Below are 18,226 nucleotides of genomic sequence, written 5' to 3'. Positions count from 1 at the left end.
TGAATGTATCTGAACCTGCTCCAGTGCTGGTCAAGTCTCGTCTTGAAAACAACTCACACTCGGCGCTGGTAGGTCATTCCATGAGTTCACAATCTCACTCCGAAAAAGTTCACCTTCACAGTTTTCTGGACTTGCGGCTTCTTCAACCTTGAGCTGTGACTCCTTGTGGGGCGAGTGTCCGCCGGCTCCAGGTATGGACCATCGACTGAGTAGTGCCCTTTGAGATGTTTGTACAGCTCATTTAAGTCACCCCTTGCCCGTCTGTAGTATAAGCTAAACAATTTCAGGCGCACTAATCTCTCTGGGTAGTTGAGGTGCCGAAGTGCAGGCACCAGTCTGGTGACCCTCATTTGGACATTTTCAATCAACTAACAGTCCCGAGCATATCTCGGGGACCGATCGGGGTGACAGTACTCCAGGCGGGGAAGCACCTCACTCTTGAAGATCGTTATGAGGGTGGACCGTCTAGATATCTGAACAACCTTCTTATAAGACCACCTAATAATTGAGTTGCTTGATTCACCTTCTTCTCGCAATGACCTAGGTACTTTTCGCATTCAGTCTCTATTAATGCAGTTTATTCGTCTCGTTGGTACATATGATACGCCTCCTTACAGTTGGTACGTCCCAGATGCATCCTCTTACACTTAGTGACATTAAATCTCAGCAGCCATTTCTTCAACCATTCTTGAAGCCCACGGAGATCTTTCTGCAGCTTTTCACAGTCTGTTTGGTTCTTAATTTCCCTAAATAACTTAGCATCGTCCACATATCATTTATGAAGCAAACAAATAACAGCGGGCCCAATACACCGCCCTGTGGACTCCCCGCTTGTCACGGGTACACATGACGTTTTCGTACCATTAATCACCACACACTGCTGGCGATCATACGGAAAGTCTCCGAACCACGCTAGGACACATCCCCGAATCCAGTACCCTTCCAGTTTAATTTTCAGCCTTTCATGAGGTACACTGTCGAAAGCCTTGGCAAAATTTAGGTATATATGTCGATATTACCACACCGTTCCAGAATTTGGGTCCAAACATCCAGTACCTTGAGTAATTGTGTTAACGAGGAGCGCCCTTGCATAAAACCGTATTGGCAATCCTTTACAATGTTGTTTCGTAGTAGATTTTCCACCATGGCATCTCTTATATTACTCTCAAGTACTTTACATACTGTGCTGGTCAGGCTCACCGGTCTATAATTGTTCAATGAGTGACGATCGCCCTTCTTGAAGATAGGACTCACGTAAGCCATTTTCCAATCACTGGGGACCTTTTGTTCATCCAGGCATTTGCAGAACAGGATCTTCAGGGGCTCGGCAAGCTCGTTGCACAACTCTTTTAGCACTCTAGGATGCACCATGTCAGGGCCGGGACTCTTATGAACCTTTAGCTTTGACAATTTATTTCTTATAACTTCTTCTGAGAACACAATGTGGGTCAGTGCTGTGTCGAACCGTCTGTCCTCAAACGCAGGAAGATTGTTCGCATCCTCTCTTGTGAACACTGAGGAAAAGAAACTGTTCAACACCTCCGCCTTGTCCTGGTCAGAATTTGCTTAACTACCATTTTCAAGCCTTAGGTCCAATATACCTACTCGCCTTTTTAATTTCGACTTTGCATAGCAGTATATCGCCTTTGGGTTTGGCTTGACCTCGCTTGCAATCTGACTCTGAAATTCCTTTTCAGCCCTTCTACACTTTGACTTTGCTTGGTTTCTGGATTTGGCATACATCTGCCTGTCTTGCTCATAGTTTGTCCTAACCCACGTCTTGAATTTCTGAGTTTTCTTCTAAACTTTGTCGACCACCGCATGGTTCATGTATAGCGGTCTCATTGTATTCCTAGAGGCACTGGGTTTGGTCTTGGGTATATATTTATCGATCAAATGGTTCACTTTACTGGCTATAATATTCAGTGTAGTGTCTGCGTTCTCATACCTTAGTGAGTCAGGCCAGTGGATACCCCTCATCTCCTCGCCGTAATTACCCTTGTAATATTTGAACCTTGGCCTAGTTTTGTCATGAACCAAATAATTGTTAAATATGAGGGACAACGTTACGTGATGACTGGTGCCAACCAATAGCGTGTTGTCAGTTATTTACCTCTATATAATAAATTTTACTCTAAGAAATCTAACTGCAACAACATTGTAGGACAGTGCTGTAATCAATAAGAGCCTGATAGAAGTAGATATTTGTTTATTCAAACACTCTCTCTCTCTCTCTCTCTCTCTCTCTCTCTCTCTCTTTCTCTTCTTTACCTGAAAATGTCAATAAAGAGAGCCAAGAAGTTTGTGGAGGCAATCATGATCCTCCCTTATCGTGCTGACTATAATTATATTACTATATGTTTCTCCCTTCGTGAACTCTTTGTGACCTCCTACAGCCCCTGCTGGCAGAGATGTGCACAGCGGACGTTCGTGGGCTGCTATCGACGCTGCCTGAAATGATGGTGAGCGTGGGCATGTTGCTGGTGTACGTGTTGGCTCGCTTCCTCGATTGGGAAAGCACCACCCTCATCTGCGGCATCCTCCTCTTCCCTGTCACCGTCGGGGTCCTCTTTATCCCCGAGTCGCCTTACTGGCTACTCAAGAAGGGCAAAGAAAAGATGGCTCTCAGGTGAGTGGGCGTAGGACCCAACGCAGCATTCCTAGAGGGCTGTCATGTAAGGGGTGGAAGGTTCTAGGGGGTTGTCAAGTTAGAAACGAGAGTCCTAGAAGGACTCTCAGATGATTTGAGAGTCTTGGAAGGGATCGCAGATGATTTCGAGAGTCGTAAAGGCTTTTAATTGAGGAATGGGGATCCTAAAGGGATCATAAAGTCGCCAAGTTAATGGATCCTAGGTTTTAAGATGATAGGTTAGAGTCGTAAGGAACTCTTAGTTTAGAAATGTGGACCGACGGGGCTCTCATGTGTGTACACTAAAGTCCAAAGGATTTTCTGACGAAGATTAAAACTCTCAGGGGTTCTCACACGGGAGCTAATGGGAATTACAGGGCAATCTTCCGAAGACCTTCAATGAAATCAAACGCGCATGGACTTCAGATAGACAGTATTAGTTGCAAATGATTTATATGTCAGAGGTCAATGGTGACAGTGTATATGTTATGACAGCAATAAAAATGTATAACTGGCAGCAATGAGCAAGGCCTCGCTCACAGTGGCAGGAAAAAATCTTCAAAAGTTCTCTCAGCGAGATGACTATGTATCGCTTGGACGAAATGATAATTCCCACCTGTAAAAACTTAACAAAGTTTACTCAGGAAAATTTCCCCTGTCGTAGGGCCCTCATGAAGCTAAGAGCACCCGAGCACGACGTGGACGCTGAACTGAGCACCATCCGCGATGCCATCAACCAGCAGAACCAGCACGCATCCATCGTCCAGCAGGTGCGTCCTACCTTCACCTGTCTCATCTCGTTACCTTTTTTGTTTACTGACACACAGGTGTTCTGAGTGAATCTTTGGCACACACACACACACACACACACACACACAAATGGGGTATATTGGGGATACAGAAAGATACATAGACAAATGGGGACACACACAGACACACAAACAGTGAGTACACAGAAAGGTATACAAACAAGTGAATATACAGATAAGCAAACCGAAAAGTATAAATTTCGATGCAAGAAAAGGGAACATACAGACATGTACAAACAGGGAACACACAGTAAGACATGTACAGACAGGGAGCACACAGTAACACAGCTACAGAAACAGGGAGCACACAGTAAGACATGTACAGACAGGGAGCACACAGTAAGACATGTACAGACAGGGAGCACACAGTAAGACATGTACAGACAGGGAGCACACAGTAAGACATGTACAGACAGGGAGCACACAGTAAGACATGTACAGACAGGGAGCACATAGTAAGACATGTACAGACAGGGAGCACACAGTAAGACAGCTACACAAACAGAGAACACACAGTAAGACATGTACAGACAGGGAGCACACAGTAAGACAGCTACACAGACAGAGAACACACACAAAGACATGTACAGACAGGGAGCACACAGTAAGACAGCTACACAGACAGAGAACACACACAAAGACATGTACAGACAGGGAGCACACAGTAAGACAGCTACACAGACAGAGAACACACACAAAGACATGTACAGACAGGGAGCACACAGTAAGACATGTACAGACAGGGAGCACACAGTAAGACAGCTACACAGACAGAGCATAAAGAACGAGAGAGAGAAAATAAAATACACCCCTTCCCGTACAATGTCTAAGTAGGCGCCTCTCTCCCTCCTATCCACAGTTCAAGGCGCTGAAGGAGCCGTGTAATTACCGCCCGGTGCTTCTGGTGACAGCTATCTTCATCTTGAGGGAGCTGGGTGGAGCCATGGTCATCTTCATGTACGCAGTATTCTTCTTCGAGAACGCCGGGGTGACGTTGGACCCATTCACTTGCTCAGTGTTGTTGGGTGTCTGTCGCCTCGTCTTCACATTAATCTCCGCTACGATCATCGACAAGCTGGGAAGACGACCCTTACTGATAACTTCCTCCATTATCTGTGGCATCGCGCTCTTCGTCACCGGTGTGTTAGCTACTTACGTTAGTTTAAGGAAGAATGAGTGAGTAGTATGATGGTGGTGGGGGTGTGGCGATGGTGAGAGTGATGGGATAGTGGAGGTGATAGTGTAGTGGTGGTATGGTATGGTGGGGCGTGATGGTGTGGAATGGTGGTGGTGTGACAATGTGGTGATAAAGTTTGATAGTGGTGCAGACAAAGGTAATGTGACACTTTTACTTTTACTTTTTTTTTTTTTTTGTTATCCTCTTCACCACTGATTGGCTCGTTAGCCGCTTGGGCGATCAGTCACGTCTCTGTTACGCACTGTTGGCAAGTACTGGGCATGCACCGGCTCCTGAATGTACCTGAACCTGCTCCAGTGTTGGTCAAGTCTAGTCTTGAAAGAGCTTACACTCGGTGCCGTCACAACACTTTCTGGCAGATTGTTCAAGAGTTCACAATTCCCACTCCGAAAAAGTTTGGCCTCACAGTTTTCTGGACTTACGGCTTCTTCAACTTTAAACTGTGACCCCTTGTGGGGCGAGCGTCCGCCAGCTCCAGGTCAGGGCACTCGAGGGCAGGAACCAGTGTGGCATAGGTAGTGTGATGCAGGTGGTAGTATGACAGGCAGATAAGTGATACAATAAGCCCTGGTGTTCCTACAGGTGGGGTGCTGTACACACAGGACCAGGGTGTAGGCTGGGTGCCCCTCACAGCCGTCATGGTATACGTGGCGTCGTTCGGGCTGGGGGCAGGACCTGTGCCCTGGATCCTGTTGGGAGAGTTGCTGCCCACACCCGTCCGCTCCTTGGGTGCCTCCATCGTCACCAGCATCTTCGTCATCACCCTATTCACCATCGCGCAGGTTAGGCTCTGGTTTTGTTTTGTTTTCATTGTTGTTCACAAATAAACACACTAAACCTTCTAAGATGTGATTTAAAAACTTTATGTAATAATATCTCTCTCTCTCTCTCTCTCTCTCTCTCTCTCTCTCTCTCTCTCTCTCTCTCTCTCTCTCTCTCTCTCTATATATATATATATATATATATATATATATATATATATATATATATATATATATATATATATATATAATATTGGCTATTGTTTACTTATGTTCTCTTTTCCCGTTCTCATCAACGAATATATCTCTGTGCTATCACTGTGTACACTGTATCTCCCTATGAATGATGGATTGTAGGCACAATTTCAGTCCTTGAGAAAGCACACACACAAAAAAAAATCTTTGTGGCGCCAATAAAAATAATACGACTTGGTTACTGCCGGCAGTGGTGCCTGATTTCTTGCCCAATTTGTTCTTCACTTCAAATTATTTACAACCTCCTCCGCGGTCACTGATGTCATTATGAACTGTTTTAGCTAAAGGCACAATACTGCACTCTCTGGTTGGCCTTTGGATGGTCAACCACAGCCATGAACACAACTAAAAAAAAAATCCGGGTAAATCTTGTCATATGCCAATGATTTTGTCGTTGTATTGTAGAGTTATGAGATATTGGTTCACACTCAGGATGGGTTGGAGAAAGGAACTCACAATGTGCTCTTTGTATACATATTGTATTGGATGTACAATGCAGCTTGGTGCTGGGTAGGCAGCATGGTTACAAGCGTTGAGTAGAGAGAGCTGGTTGGTGAGGGTGCCCAGAGGAGGGCACGCGGCTTGAGGGACGCCAAGGTCGCCGGCGGGAGCGGGAGCCGCCAGGCTGGAGCGGAGGAGGTGTTGCTTGCTGGTGGCAGTAGGTAGAAAGAGCGTGGTCACAGCGGGGTGAGGTCTTATAAGGCGGGGGTAGGCGTGGATTGATAGTTGACCCCCGCTCCGTCAGGCGACGCTGGAGGCGTAGGCTGAGGAATTCGAAAAGGGTTGGCTACTCAGTGACAAACGGCGTTTGTAGGGGAGGAATCCACTACAGTATGCCTCCCGACCTAGGCTGTACCTCCAGTCGGTGGAGAGTGATTTTCAAATATACAATCTCGAATAACGTTAAAAATCCTACATCGATTTACACATTCACATCACTAAGACGGTCTTCATGCTCTTATGTAATCACTGTCCATTTTCTGCCGCTGTTAGGCGCGCGGGTCGGATCGTGTTGTGTCTCTGTAACAAAGTGCGTTCGGCATTCGGGCCTTCGTTGTTGAGCGGCAGGAATTGGACAGTGATTACATAAGAACATCAAGATCGTCTTAGTGATGTGAAAGTGTAAATCGATGTAGGATTTTTAATGCTAGACGCAATTGTATTTTTGAAAACTTAATTTCCACCGAGTTGGAGGTACAATCCAGGTCAAGAGGCCTACAACCACAAAATCATTGTCATATGACAAAGCTTTTATTTTATTTTTTTACGGAGTTGTGGTCACGGCTGTGATAAAGGCCAACCAGGGAGTGTAGTACTGTGATTTTAGGTAAATCAGTTCATAGTGTCATCAGTGACCGCGGAAGAGGTTGTAAATAAATTAAAGTGAATACAAACTGGCAGGCAAGCTGGTAAGGCACCACTGCTCGCAGAGATCAAGTCGTGTCATAGGTGCCACAGAGACTTTTAATTTTAAGTTGTTTGGGGGCTTTCTAAAGGACTGAAACTGTGCCTATAATACACCATTCACAGGGAGATACAGTGTACACAGTGATAGCACAAAGAGATATAGTCGTTGATGAGAATGGGAAAAAAATATAAGGAAATAATAGTTTAAAAAAAAAAGTCAACAAGCTTGGCTATCCTAAAAGGCATTCTATTACCGCCCCCAAAGAGTTATATTTAATTTTTCTGTGTTTCAAAAGGACTGAGTGGGTGTATAAAATCCGTTATTCATAGCAAAATGCAGTGTACATACTGTAGATCCAGCACATAAATACCTCACTTGGATTACGCAGTTCATTTCTGGTCACCGTATTACAGAATGGATATAGAATCCTTGGAAAGAATCCAGAGGAGAATGACAAGACTAATCCCGGGCATTAGGAGCCTTGAATACAGAGACAGGTTAAAGCATCTTAATTTGGACTCCCTCGAGAGACGTAGAGCGAGGGGCGACATGATAGAGGTGTATAAATGAAAGTCAGGGTTAAACAAAGGGGATATTACAAAGGTACTCAAACTATCCAACCAGGAGCGAACTCGTAACAATGGTTTTAAATTAGACAAATTAAGATTTCGGCGTGAAATAGGTAAACACTGGTTTGGAAACAGAGTAGTGGATGAATGGAACAAGTTACCAAATATCATCATTAACTCGAATACGCTGGATAGCTTCAAACATAGGTTGGATGCTTATATGAGCAATAGGGGTTGGGTATAAACGAGACTGCCCAGTATGGGTCAATAGGCCCGCTGCAGTTTCCTCCATTCTTATGTTCTTATGTTCTTAACAGATGACAACCCTAAAGGCAACAGGGAAGGTTAAAACCAACAGAGGGCAGCTAAGTACTGTTTTTTCCTCTTTATTTTTAAATAGGTGTAGATCTATACACAGTCTACACCCTTAACCATGAGAGATATGATGATATATGATATGTGACTACTGCGGGGAGATGACGGATATGGATGATACAGGCCTGATCAATGCAACGTTTAGGAAGATGCTAACTGCAGTAAAGCATGAAGGCTGTTGCTGGTATTGCCCTGACTGCATAGTCAAATAGTCAAGATGCAGTTTAAGAATATTTGTACAGAGGTTCTGAAGATGCCATCAACCCCTCAGGATGTGAGGAGGCTGGGACAAAAGCAGGGGGACAAGCATTGCCCCCTCAGAATCACACTAGTGAGTGAGGAGGAGAAATGGGAGGTTATTTGGCGGGCAAAAAACTTAGCAAGGAGCGAGGCATCTCGGAGTGTATTCATTCACCCAGATTGCACAGTAATGCAGAGGGAACAGCACAGGAAGCTCCTGCAGGGCTTGAAGCAGAGAAGGGAGGAGTCGAAGAGGAGCGGGGACAGGTGTACATGGGTTGCATTCAGGGAGAGGGTGGTGGAAGCAAGTGTGCCGACACAGGGCCAGGGGACAGCAGCACCCCCTCCACCCGCTCTACCCCCTGCCCGGGAGGTGGCACCAGCTCCGCCTATCAGCCGGGAGGAAGCTAGCGCCTTGTAAACAACGACATTTCTAACCACACCCTGAAAAATACAGTGCACTTAGCAAATGCTGCAGCGTCTGAGAATGGGGGGGTTACTACTTAGAGCAGAGACGTTACCGAGAACAAATTCTAGCTTGAATGTCATGTACACTAATACTGACACGTTTCTTGATAAGAGAGAAGAGTTTGAAACAATACTGAAGGTACACCAACCAGATATTGTAGGAGTTGTAGAGCTGCTGTACAAGAACAGGAGAATCGACCCAGAGGAATGTGAGTTCAGTACTGCTGGATAAGACTCATTTACGAACCTTTCTCAAGAAACTTGCAAGAGGGGTGTGGTTATCTATGCTAGGCAAGACCTTAGAGCCAGCCAGGCGAGGGTACAGGGAGAGGATGCTTTTGAAGAGTCCAAGTGGTGTAAAATTAAACTAAAAGGAAGGGACTTACTTTATGTCGGGTGTATCTACAGATCCCCAAACTGTGGCCCACTAAATCAAAGGAACTTAAGAGCCTTAATATACAATGCGGCGATGCTCAACCCTAGCCACCTCCTTATCATGGGGGACTTTAACTATGGCGACATCGACTGGAGAAACGAGTTCACCCCAAATGACTGAATAACCCTGCTACTCTTCTTGTAGGGGAGCAAACACCCAAGCCACTAGACTTCATCATAACAAACGAGGAGGGTATGGTGGCCAAACTGGAACACCTTGCCCCAGTTGGCACCAGTCACCATATAGTGTTGTCATTCAGATATAACTGTTAGTTCAAGATAAGGCCAGGCCAAAGTACAAATATTACAAGGAAAATTACAACGGGATGAGGGAAGAAATGAGGGGTATCCACTGGCCTGACTCACTAAGGCACAGGAACGCAGACACTAAGCTGAATATCATAACTAGTAAAGTGACCCATTTGATCGAGAAATATATACCCAAAACCCAGTGCCTCTAGGAATACGAGCGGATCCCTACACATGAGCAATGCAGCAGTCGACAAAGTTAAGAAGAAAACCCAGAAATTCAAGGCGTGGGTTGGGTCAAATGATGAGCAGGACAGAAAGATGTATGCAAGAGCCAGAAACCAAGCAAAGATTGAATGTAGAAAGGCTGAAAAGGAGTTCCAGAGGCTGGTTGCAAGTGAGGTCAAGTCAAACCCAAAGACGTTTTACCGCTATGCAAAGTCGTAATTAAAAACGCGAGTAAGAGTATCAGACCTGAGGTTTGAAGATGGTAGTTATGCAGATGTAGGTCACATGAGAATAACCCGTTATAGTACCTCCTTCTTTCCTCACACAGCCAAACTGTGGAATGCTCTGCCTTCTTCTGTGTTTCCATGCTCTTACAATCTGTCTCACTTTAAAAAGCTGGTTTTCCGGGATCTTCGTGGTGTAGATTAATACAGTATAACCTTTTTTTTCTATATTTACAATTTCTTTCCGTTCTTTTTTTTTTCGCCCCCCAGGCTCCGTTGTGGGTCGTTTGACCTGTGCCCGGGTAGGCTAATTCCCGTAAAAAAAATTCTGACCAGGACATTAGACAGCTTCTTTTCTCCAGTGTTCACAAGAAGAGCTGATGGCAGCTTCTGCGTTTAGGACACGGTTCGACACGGCACTGACCCACATTGTGTTCTAGAGGGTATGAAAATAAGCTGTCAAAGCCAAAGTCCATAAGAGTCCAGCTGACATGGTGCATCCTAGAGTGCTAAGGTTGTGCTGCCAAAACTTGCGGAAGCCTGAAGATCCTGTTTTGTAAATGCCTGGATGAACAAAAGGTCCCCAGTGAATGGAAAGTGGCTTATGTGAGTCCTATCTTCAAGAAGGGCGATCGTCACTCCACGAACAACTATATAACAACTATAGATCGGTGAGCCTGACCAGCATAATATGTAAAGTACTTGAGAGTATTATCAGAGATGCCGCAGTGGAACATCTACTACGAAACAACCTCGTAAAGGATTGCCAACACGGTTTTATGCCGGGGCGCTCCTGCTTAACACAATTGCTCAAGGTATTGGATATTTGGACCCATATTCTGGAAAAGGGTGGTAATATCGACAATATTTACCTAGATTTTGCCAAGGCTTTCGACAGTGTACCCCACGAAAGGCTGAAAATCAAACTGGAAGGATACGGAATTCGGGGAAATGTCCTCGCGTGGATAGAAGACTTTCTACATGACCGCAAGCAGTGTGTGGTGATTAATGGCACTAAATCATCATCTGTACTTGTCACAAGCGGGGTACCACAGGGGAGTGTATTGGGCCCGTTGTTGCTTGTTTGTTTCATAAATGACATGCCTGACGTTGTACACTCCTCCATACAAATGTTTGCCGATGACGCCAAGTTATTTCGGGAAATCAAGAACCAAGCGGACTGTGAAGAGCTGCAGAAGGACCTCTGTGGGCTCCAAGAATGGTCGATCGAAGATATGGCTGCTGAAATTCAATGTCACGAAGTGTAAGAGGATGCACCTGGGGCGTACCAACGGTAAGGAGGCGTATCATATGTTCGAACGGGATGAAAAGACTGCATTATTTGAGACTGAATGTGAGAAGGACCTAGGTGTGTATGTTCACAATGAGCTGAAGTTCTCGGGCCATTGCGAGAAGAAGGTAAATCGGGCAAATAATTATTGGGTCTTATAAGAAGGTCGTTCAGATATCTAGACGGTCCGTCCCTCGTAACGATCTTCAAGAGTGAAGTGCTTCCCCATCTGGAGTACTGTCACCCCGTCTGGTCACCGAGATATGCTAGGGACTGTCAGTTGGTTGAAAATGTTCAAAGGAGGGCCACCAGACTGGTGCCTGCACTTCGGCACCTCAGCTACACTGAGAAATTAGAGAGCCTGAACTTGCCTCACTTATACTACAAACGGGCAAGGGGTGACCTAATTGAGGTGTATAAGCATCTCAAGGGGCACTACTCAGTTGAGTGTCCTTACTTGGAGCTGGCGGACGCTCGCCCCACAAGGGGTCACAGCTCAAGATTGAAGAAGCCGCAAGTCCAGAAAACTGTGAGGGCAAACTTTTTCGAAGTGAGAGTTGTGAACTCTTGGAACAATCTACCAGAAAGTGTTGTGATGGCACCGAGTGTGAGCTCTTTCAAGACAAGACTTGACCAACACTGGAGCAGGTTCAGGTACATTCAGGAGCCGATGCATGCCCAGTATTTGCCAACAGTGCGAAATAGAGACGTGACCGATCATGAAGCGTATAACGAGCAGTGAACTGATGTAGAAAGAAGGGATAAAATGCAAAAAACAGGCCCGAATGCCACCACGCTTTGTTACAGAGACGCAACACGACCCGACCCGCACGAAATATAAACATTAAGTAAACAGAAATAATTTTTTTTTCAATGTTCAAATAACAAAACATGGACAATGACACATTAAATACAGCCTCTGTTCCAATGTTCATATATAAGCCATTGGAAATATTCTCTTAGGACCTTACAACTGATACATTATTAGTTACACGTTTATAGTGACATCCATCCTAGTTGTCGACTTCACACTTTAAACGCATGGATAATTACCGAAAGGAAATTGTCTCTCAACTTCATAAAAAATCATAAAATGTTACAGACCCGTATGTAATCCCTTCCGAGTGCTTACAAGAATTTTCCTACTAAGATTCATCTAAATCTAATGTAAAACAGAAGACTTCGCATGCCTAAAAGAGCTATAAATTTTCTAAAGACAGAGACACATGCACACAGTTCTGTCTATAAATGAACGACTCCGAACTGTCTTTCATCCATCTCATTATTTCAGATTGAGAGAAGAAAGATCACGGTGAAGTAACCTCAACGATATGCCTCTTAAAACACATTAGAAAAACTATTACTAATTAGTACTCATGTAAATAAACCCCAGCATACCTAATATCTGTTAACGTTTCATGTTTTTCGAAGTTCTTTTACGCGAATATTTTTTTATATGATGACCAAGATTTTCATCACAAGAGTCGAACACATTCTTTTGTGTTGGGCGGGAATATCATGACGCCTCGACCAACTTAGTCGCTAGAACTTTAAAAATAAATGACGCCCCAGATATTTCCCTTATTATAACAGGACTGAAGTGCCTGTTAGTTATTAAAACCTTTTACGTAAAAAAGGCGGCGACCCAAACTCGATTATAAATTCTTTTAACATGTTACATATGGTGTACCCAAACCCTTCAACTTTGAAAATGTTAGTACAGTACAGGTATTGTACTGGAAAATTTCTAGGTATTTTCATGTATCTGCTGAAGGTACTGGACTGATGGCGATAGCTATATACTGACTGCTCTCTCCGTCGTTTGTTCACGCAGATTATAATCATCATCACACAAACTTTTTTCTTTCAAATTTGATGTGTGGGTAGCTTGACGCAAGGCTTATCTTCGGTGTAATATCATGAGCCAGTAAGTTTGCACCAACAGGGAGGCTCGTGGTGAAGCAAGTACCAACCAATCTAGCCTTCATTTGTTACACCCTGAGCACGTACAGTTTATTTGTTATACAAAAATTAAATCTTGCAAATACAAAAACTGAAAAAATATAATTTTTCCTGTTATTCCTGTTACTTTTTTCCACGTCATCACACTAAAATACAGTGAATCAAATCTATCCCATTATTTCTGCAAGACATTAAAAATAAAAGGAAATTTAAAGATTTTGTAGTTACGTAATATTTCACTGGTTCTGCCATAATTTACCAATTTTCAGTATTATTCTTTGGCAGGTCTTCTGAGCTGCCGACTGTAACCCAGGTGTGTGCATCATCAGTGCAGATAAAATAATTGAACTTTTCTGCCACAGGTGTTCCCTGACCTGACTGTCGCCATCGGACTTGAAAATGCGATCATGGTTTTCGGTTCCTTTGAAATCTTGCTGGCTCTGTTGGCCTTCCTCTTCCTGCCTGAGACCAGGGGGCGCACACTAGAGGATCTGCAGCACGCCTTTGTCGGTAGTCCTGTCCTCACGCCCTTCTCCCACGCCGGGCGCGATGGATACACACCGGCTTACGGCAGCACCTTCCCTTCAACCTCCCAGGGCCTGGAAAAGGTCCGCTAGTGCCCTGGCCTAACCCTGGTTATCTATAGGTACCGTCTGTTGGCTTCCTGCCTCTATAAAAGCAAATTCTTCACTACTATTCACATCAGAGACTGAAGTTCTGATAAGCCGCCCTACACAAGACGATCTTTTGTGTCATTTATATTTTTGTCTCGTGATATAAGGTATCGTCGGTCGTCAAGGACTGTAGCTGAATGAATGCATTCTTAATCTGGCGCTTGGAATAATAGTGTGGATATAAACTTTTAATTAATTTGTAGAAAACAGATTTACATTTATACGTATAAAAACTTGTTTGTTCATATTTCTAAATTTTTCGTTTACATTATTTTGTATTTATTTTTTATTGTTATAGTGTTTCCCATGAGCTGTATGAGCTGACTCTGGTCAAGAAATACAGTTGTTAATACATGTATGATTGCTGACATTAAGAAAATTATATATCAATAATAACACTTGGCACCAAATTAAATAACAAGCAAAATCCGTAACATGGTTCAGAGCAGCTTCCTATCGGTAATTTTGAGGTGCTGATTTAAAATCTGGCAAAAAAATTATCTGGCACGTAGAGTTTATTTGTTATACAAAAAATAAATCTTACAACTACAAAAAACTGAAAAAATACTTTTTTTCTTGTTATCTCTGTTACTTTTTTCCACATCATCACACTAAAATTCAATAAAGAATGAAATAAATCATAAGAAGACACAAAAAGTAATAAATTAGCCACTGTATGGGCATTTGTTATTTTATTTCATCCTTTTATGTGTTGTATTGTCCTCCGATTGTAAACACCAGCAATAGTCCCCCATCATGGCAGGATCCCATCTACCCTGGTACCTTTCCCCCATACGTCTAATGTCCTGATGAAATCGCTCTCCCTGTTCATCACTAACCGACCCCGGATTCTCAGGAAAAAAGTCAAAGTGCGAGTGTAGGAGGTGGACTTTCAGGGACATCCTGCATCCTAAGTTTTTGTAGTGTTTTAAGAATTTCTCTACAAGTTGGGAATAGTTTTGTTCTTTCTTGTTCCCAAGAAACCCCTTGACTACAGATGTGAAGGATTTCCATGCAGCTAACTCATTTTCATTCAGGTTGTTTTCAAAGTCGTCATCACGAAGTAACTTTCTTATCTGTGGGCCAACAAAGATACCCTCTTTGACTTTTGCATCACTGAGCTGTGGGAATTTTCCCCTCAAGTACACGAACCCATCACCTTGTTTGTCCATAGCCTTCACAAAATTCTTCATTAGTCCCAGCTTGATGTGTAAAGGAGGTAGAAGTACATCGTTTGGGTCTACCAAGGGAGTATATTTAACGTTGCTTTTTCCTGGCACAAACTTTTCTCTCTTTGGCCAGTCCTTTGTGTTGTAGTGTTTTTCTGTTGCTCTGCTGTCCCATAAATACAGAAAACAGCAATATTTCGTGAACCCTCCTTGAAGGCCGAGTAGAAGGGCTATAACCTTCAAGTCGCCGCAGATCTGCTACCTATACTACTTGTATTTAATAGCGGTCAGTAATTTCTCCAAACTATCATTCGTTTCCTTCAAACCTACAGAATGCGCTACTGGAACTGAGGACTTCTGGTTCCCATTATGCAACAATACTGTTTTCAGACTAAACTTGGAGGAATCTATGAACATCCGCCATTCCTTTGGGTCATGTTTTTCTCCCAACCCTGACATCAGTCCATCTACATCACTACACACACAGAGGGAATCCTGCATATTGTAGAATGGGGTTAGCGACAGCATTTCCTCCCACTTGCTGTTCGGTATTGCTAACCTTGCATTTAATATAACCCTACCAACACAAGTACGTATCTTACATTCCTACACTACATATACACATATATCATAAAAATGTTACGTGACTGACATTTTTTATTGCCATATTTGAAATCAACATCCCAAAATTAATAAAGTGCAGCGTATGTGATCCATGTTACCGAACCCTTGTCAACTAGTGTAAATAAAGTATTACTTCACTAAGTGAAAATCTGATCAATAGTACTAATAGACTGAAAATAAATTTTGATTTGGCTGACAAAAAATAACGACAGTTTAATATAAAACCACTGTTTCTTTCCTGAGTAAGCAATACATACACACATTATCTACAACTGGAGCATTTATGTGGCGGATCTGAAATAAATAGACGTTGTAATTTTGGCAGTGTCTGATAGGATGATGGGTATGTCAAGTGTTATTGGTAAAAAAAAAAAAACATTACAAGTTAAAAACCTTAAGTTTTTTTTTTTTTTAAGATGGCAGAGGCAGAGATACTCACTCAAAGAAGGAAGCTGCTCTTCCCGTAATGAAGTAGGTAGATAGACAGTAAACAAAAGATTGGCATAGTTAACTTCAGAACTTGAAGTTGCTATCAATAGTAACAGAACATTCGAGTACATTTATGACCTCTTGTAAGCCGAGAAGAAAAAGTAAAAACTCACTTAAACATTAAGGTCACTTGAAGACATTTCCAACAGATAACATAAAGTGAAAGTTATCAAAGACATTAGAGTGTGTCCAAACCATAAAGTCAAACTGAAACTGATGTGGTCATTTAAGCCAAAAATAGAACTAAATTGTACCTCATAAGAACAGAAGACAAAAGAAGCTTCAGTTAACGAGCGGCTCAGAAATGAAAAATAAAAGAAAATCTTAAGAAACAGACTATACATGTTTATATTTTCCTGGTTTCATTGGCAACAGGAGGACACAGAGCAGCTCACGATACAATAAACAGATCCCCACATTAGTTTCCCAAGCGTCTGGTACCCATAGCGTAGAGTCGTAGCATTATATTATACGTATATAAGACACAGGAGCCACAAGGGGATGATAGCAAAACTACACTTTATTGAACTTTCCCTAAACACTACTGCTAGTTTCTGGTATATTCGTTGGGCTCGTAGCCTTATGCATAATACTAGCGTCAGTTCATCTGTAATGAGTCTCAAGTTTGTTATCATAATATATTGTTCTCTGCTTTAACCGGTGCACAAGTATAGTTGTCTTCCCTTTTTTTTCTGTTTTATTAAAGATAGATAGATAGAAGAGATAGATAGATACCTAGATAGACAGATAGATACCTAGATAGACAGATAGATACCTAGATAGACAGATAGATACCTAGATAGACAGATATTTATTCAGTAAAATCGTCATATACGTTCATAATTAGATCTACATGTAAATAGACAATGCAGGTATATACAGTAGTTCAGTATACAGTACATATAGACAATGCGAAATATAAAATTTCCAGTTACAGGTATACACATAATGGTAAACAGTAAGGCAATTCCACCAAGGAAAGTCAACAAAGCCATCAGGTGCTTATTTCCTGGAGGGTTCTTTGCTTAGGCTTGGTTAATAATTAGTAATAGCAAATATAAAATAATGAAATTGTAATTTGTTGAAAACTATAACAAGCAATTACAATGTGCTTATACCATTCGCTTTAGCAATACAACATTCTATGGTTAATAATTTAGAAAACCACTCTTTTCTTGCTGTGGCTTCATCGGCTATGTATGCTTTAGTTTTAGCTTTGGACTGCTTGATATGATCAGGCAAATTGTTCCAATCCTTTATAGCTGTAAAGAAAGTCTATTTTGTTTGACCGCGGTTAATGAATTTCTTTATACATGTAACTTATAAATGTAACCCCAGCCTGACTTTTTTTTCTTTGACAAGTGTGTACTAAATAAACATTCTTTTTCAACGGAACGTTTTATTAACCTGCCAACAAAAAATACACTTTTTTCTATAATTGACATTAATGAAAGTAGTTATACTCCCGATTGCTTATAAAGAACATTGGCAAAGTATAAAATCATGCAGACTGACTTCAAAGTATGAATCCGAGAGTCAAAAGATCTTAAGTCGTTCTTTTGAACACCTGGTGTTTAGACATGACCCTTTTCAAGTGAGACCACCGGGGACGACTGCCTGTATACTTGGGCCAAAAACGAAAATCTGGAAGAAAGTAAAGAGGGACATATCAAGTATCCACTACTTTAGAACATAGACCATTGGACCTAAGTCACAGAAGAACGACATGAATAAAGAACTCACGTATGCCATTTTCCAGTCGCTGGGGCCCTTTTGCTCCCCCATGCCCCTGCAGAACAGGATTTTAAGGGGCTCAGCAAGCGCATTGCACAAGTCCCTAAGCGCTCTGGGATGCACACACAGGGCCAGCGGGGCTCTTATAAACCTTAAGCTTTGACAATTTGTTTGTAATACACATTAATCTGGGAACACAATATGCGTCAGTGCTGTGTCAAACCGTCTTTCTTTAAACGCAGGGAGATTGCTCGCATCCTCTCTTGGGAGCATGGAGGAAAATAATTTGTTGAACGCCTCTGCCTTGTCCAGATCGGAGTCTGCGCAACTACCTTCTTCAAGTCTCAGTATTGATAATTATGTCTACGTGTGTTTTTAATTTCGATTTTGCGTATCAGTTTGGTCCCGGAAATATATTAAATACTAACTGCCCTT

At 42.6% G+C, this 18,226-nt stretch overlaps 1 protein-coding gene across 2 annotated transcripts in view; it reads left to right on the top strand.

Moving 5' to 3' along the window:
* LOC121862382 (facilitated trehalose transporter Tret1-like) overlaps nucleotides 1-17,447 on the top strand; it is a 30,161-nt gene extending 12,714 nt beyond the window's left edge. For both annotated transcript variants that reach the window (XM_042360647.1, XM_042360648.1), the window contains 5 exons: nucleotides 2,397-2,629; nucleotides 3,294-3,399; nucleotides 4,298-4,577; nucleotides 5,219-5,418; nucleotides 13,464-17,447. In XM_042360647.1, the coding sequence (XP_042216581.1) occupies nucleotides 2,397-2,629; nucleotides 3,294-3,399; nucleotides 4,298-4,577; nucleotides 5,219-5,418; nucleotides 13,464-13,718 (1,074 nt within the window). In that variant the 3' untranslated portion in view covers nucleotides 13,719-17,447. The remainder of the gene's footprint in view (nucleotides 1-2,396; nucleotides 2,630-3,293; nucleotides 3,400-4,297; nucleotides 4,578-5,218; nucleotides 5,419-13,463) is intronic.
* Nucleotides 17,448-18,226: the final 779 nt, after the last annotated feature.

Source organism: Homarus americanus, unplaced genomic scaffold (genome assembly GCF_018991925.1).
Source record: "Homarus americanus isolate GMGI-L3 unplaced genomic scaffold, GMGI_Hamer_2.0 scaffold31037, whole genome shotgun sequence".
NCBI lineage: Eukaryota > Metazoa > Arthropoda > Malacostraca > Decapoda > Nephropidae > Homarus > Homarus americanus.
Note: the sequence above shows the minus strand (reverse complement) of the source record. Positions and strands in the feature narration are given on the sequence as shown.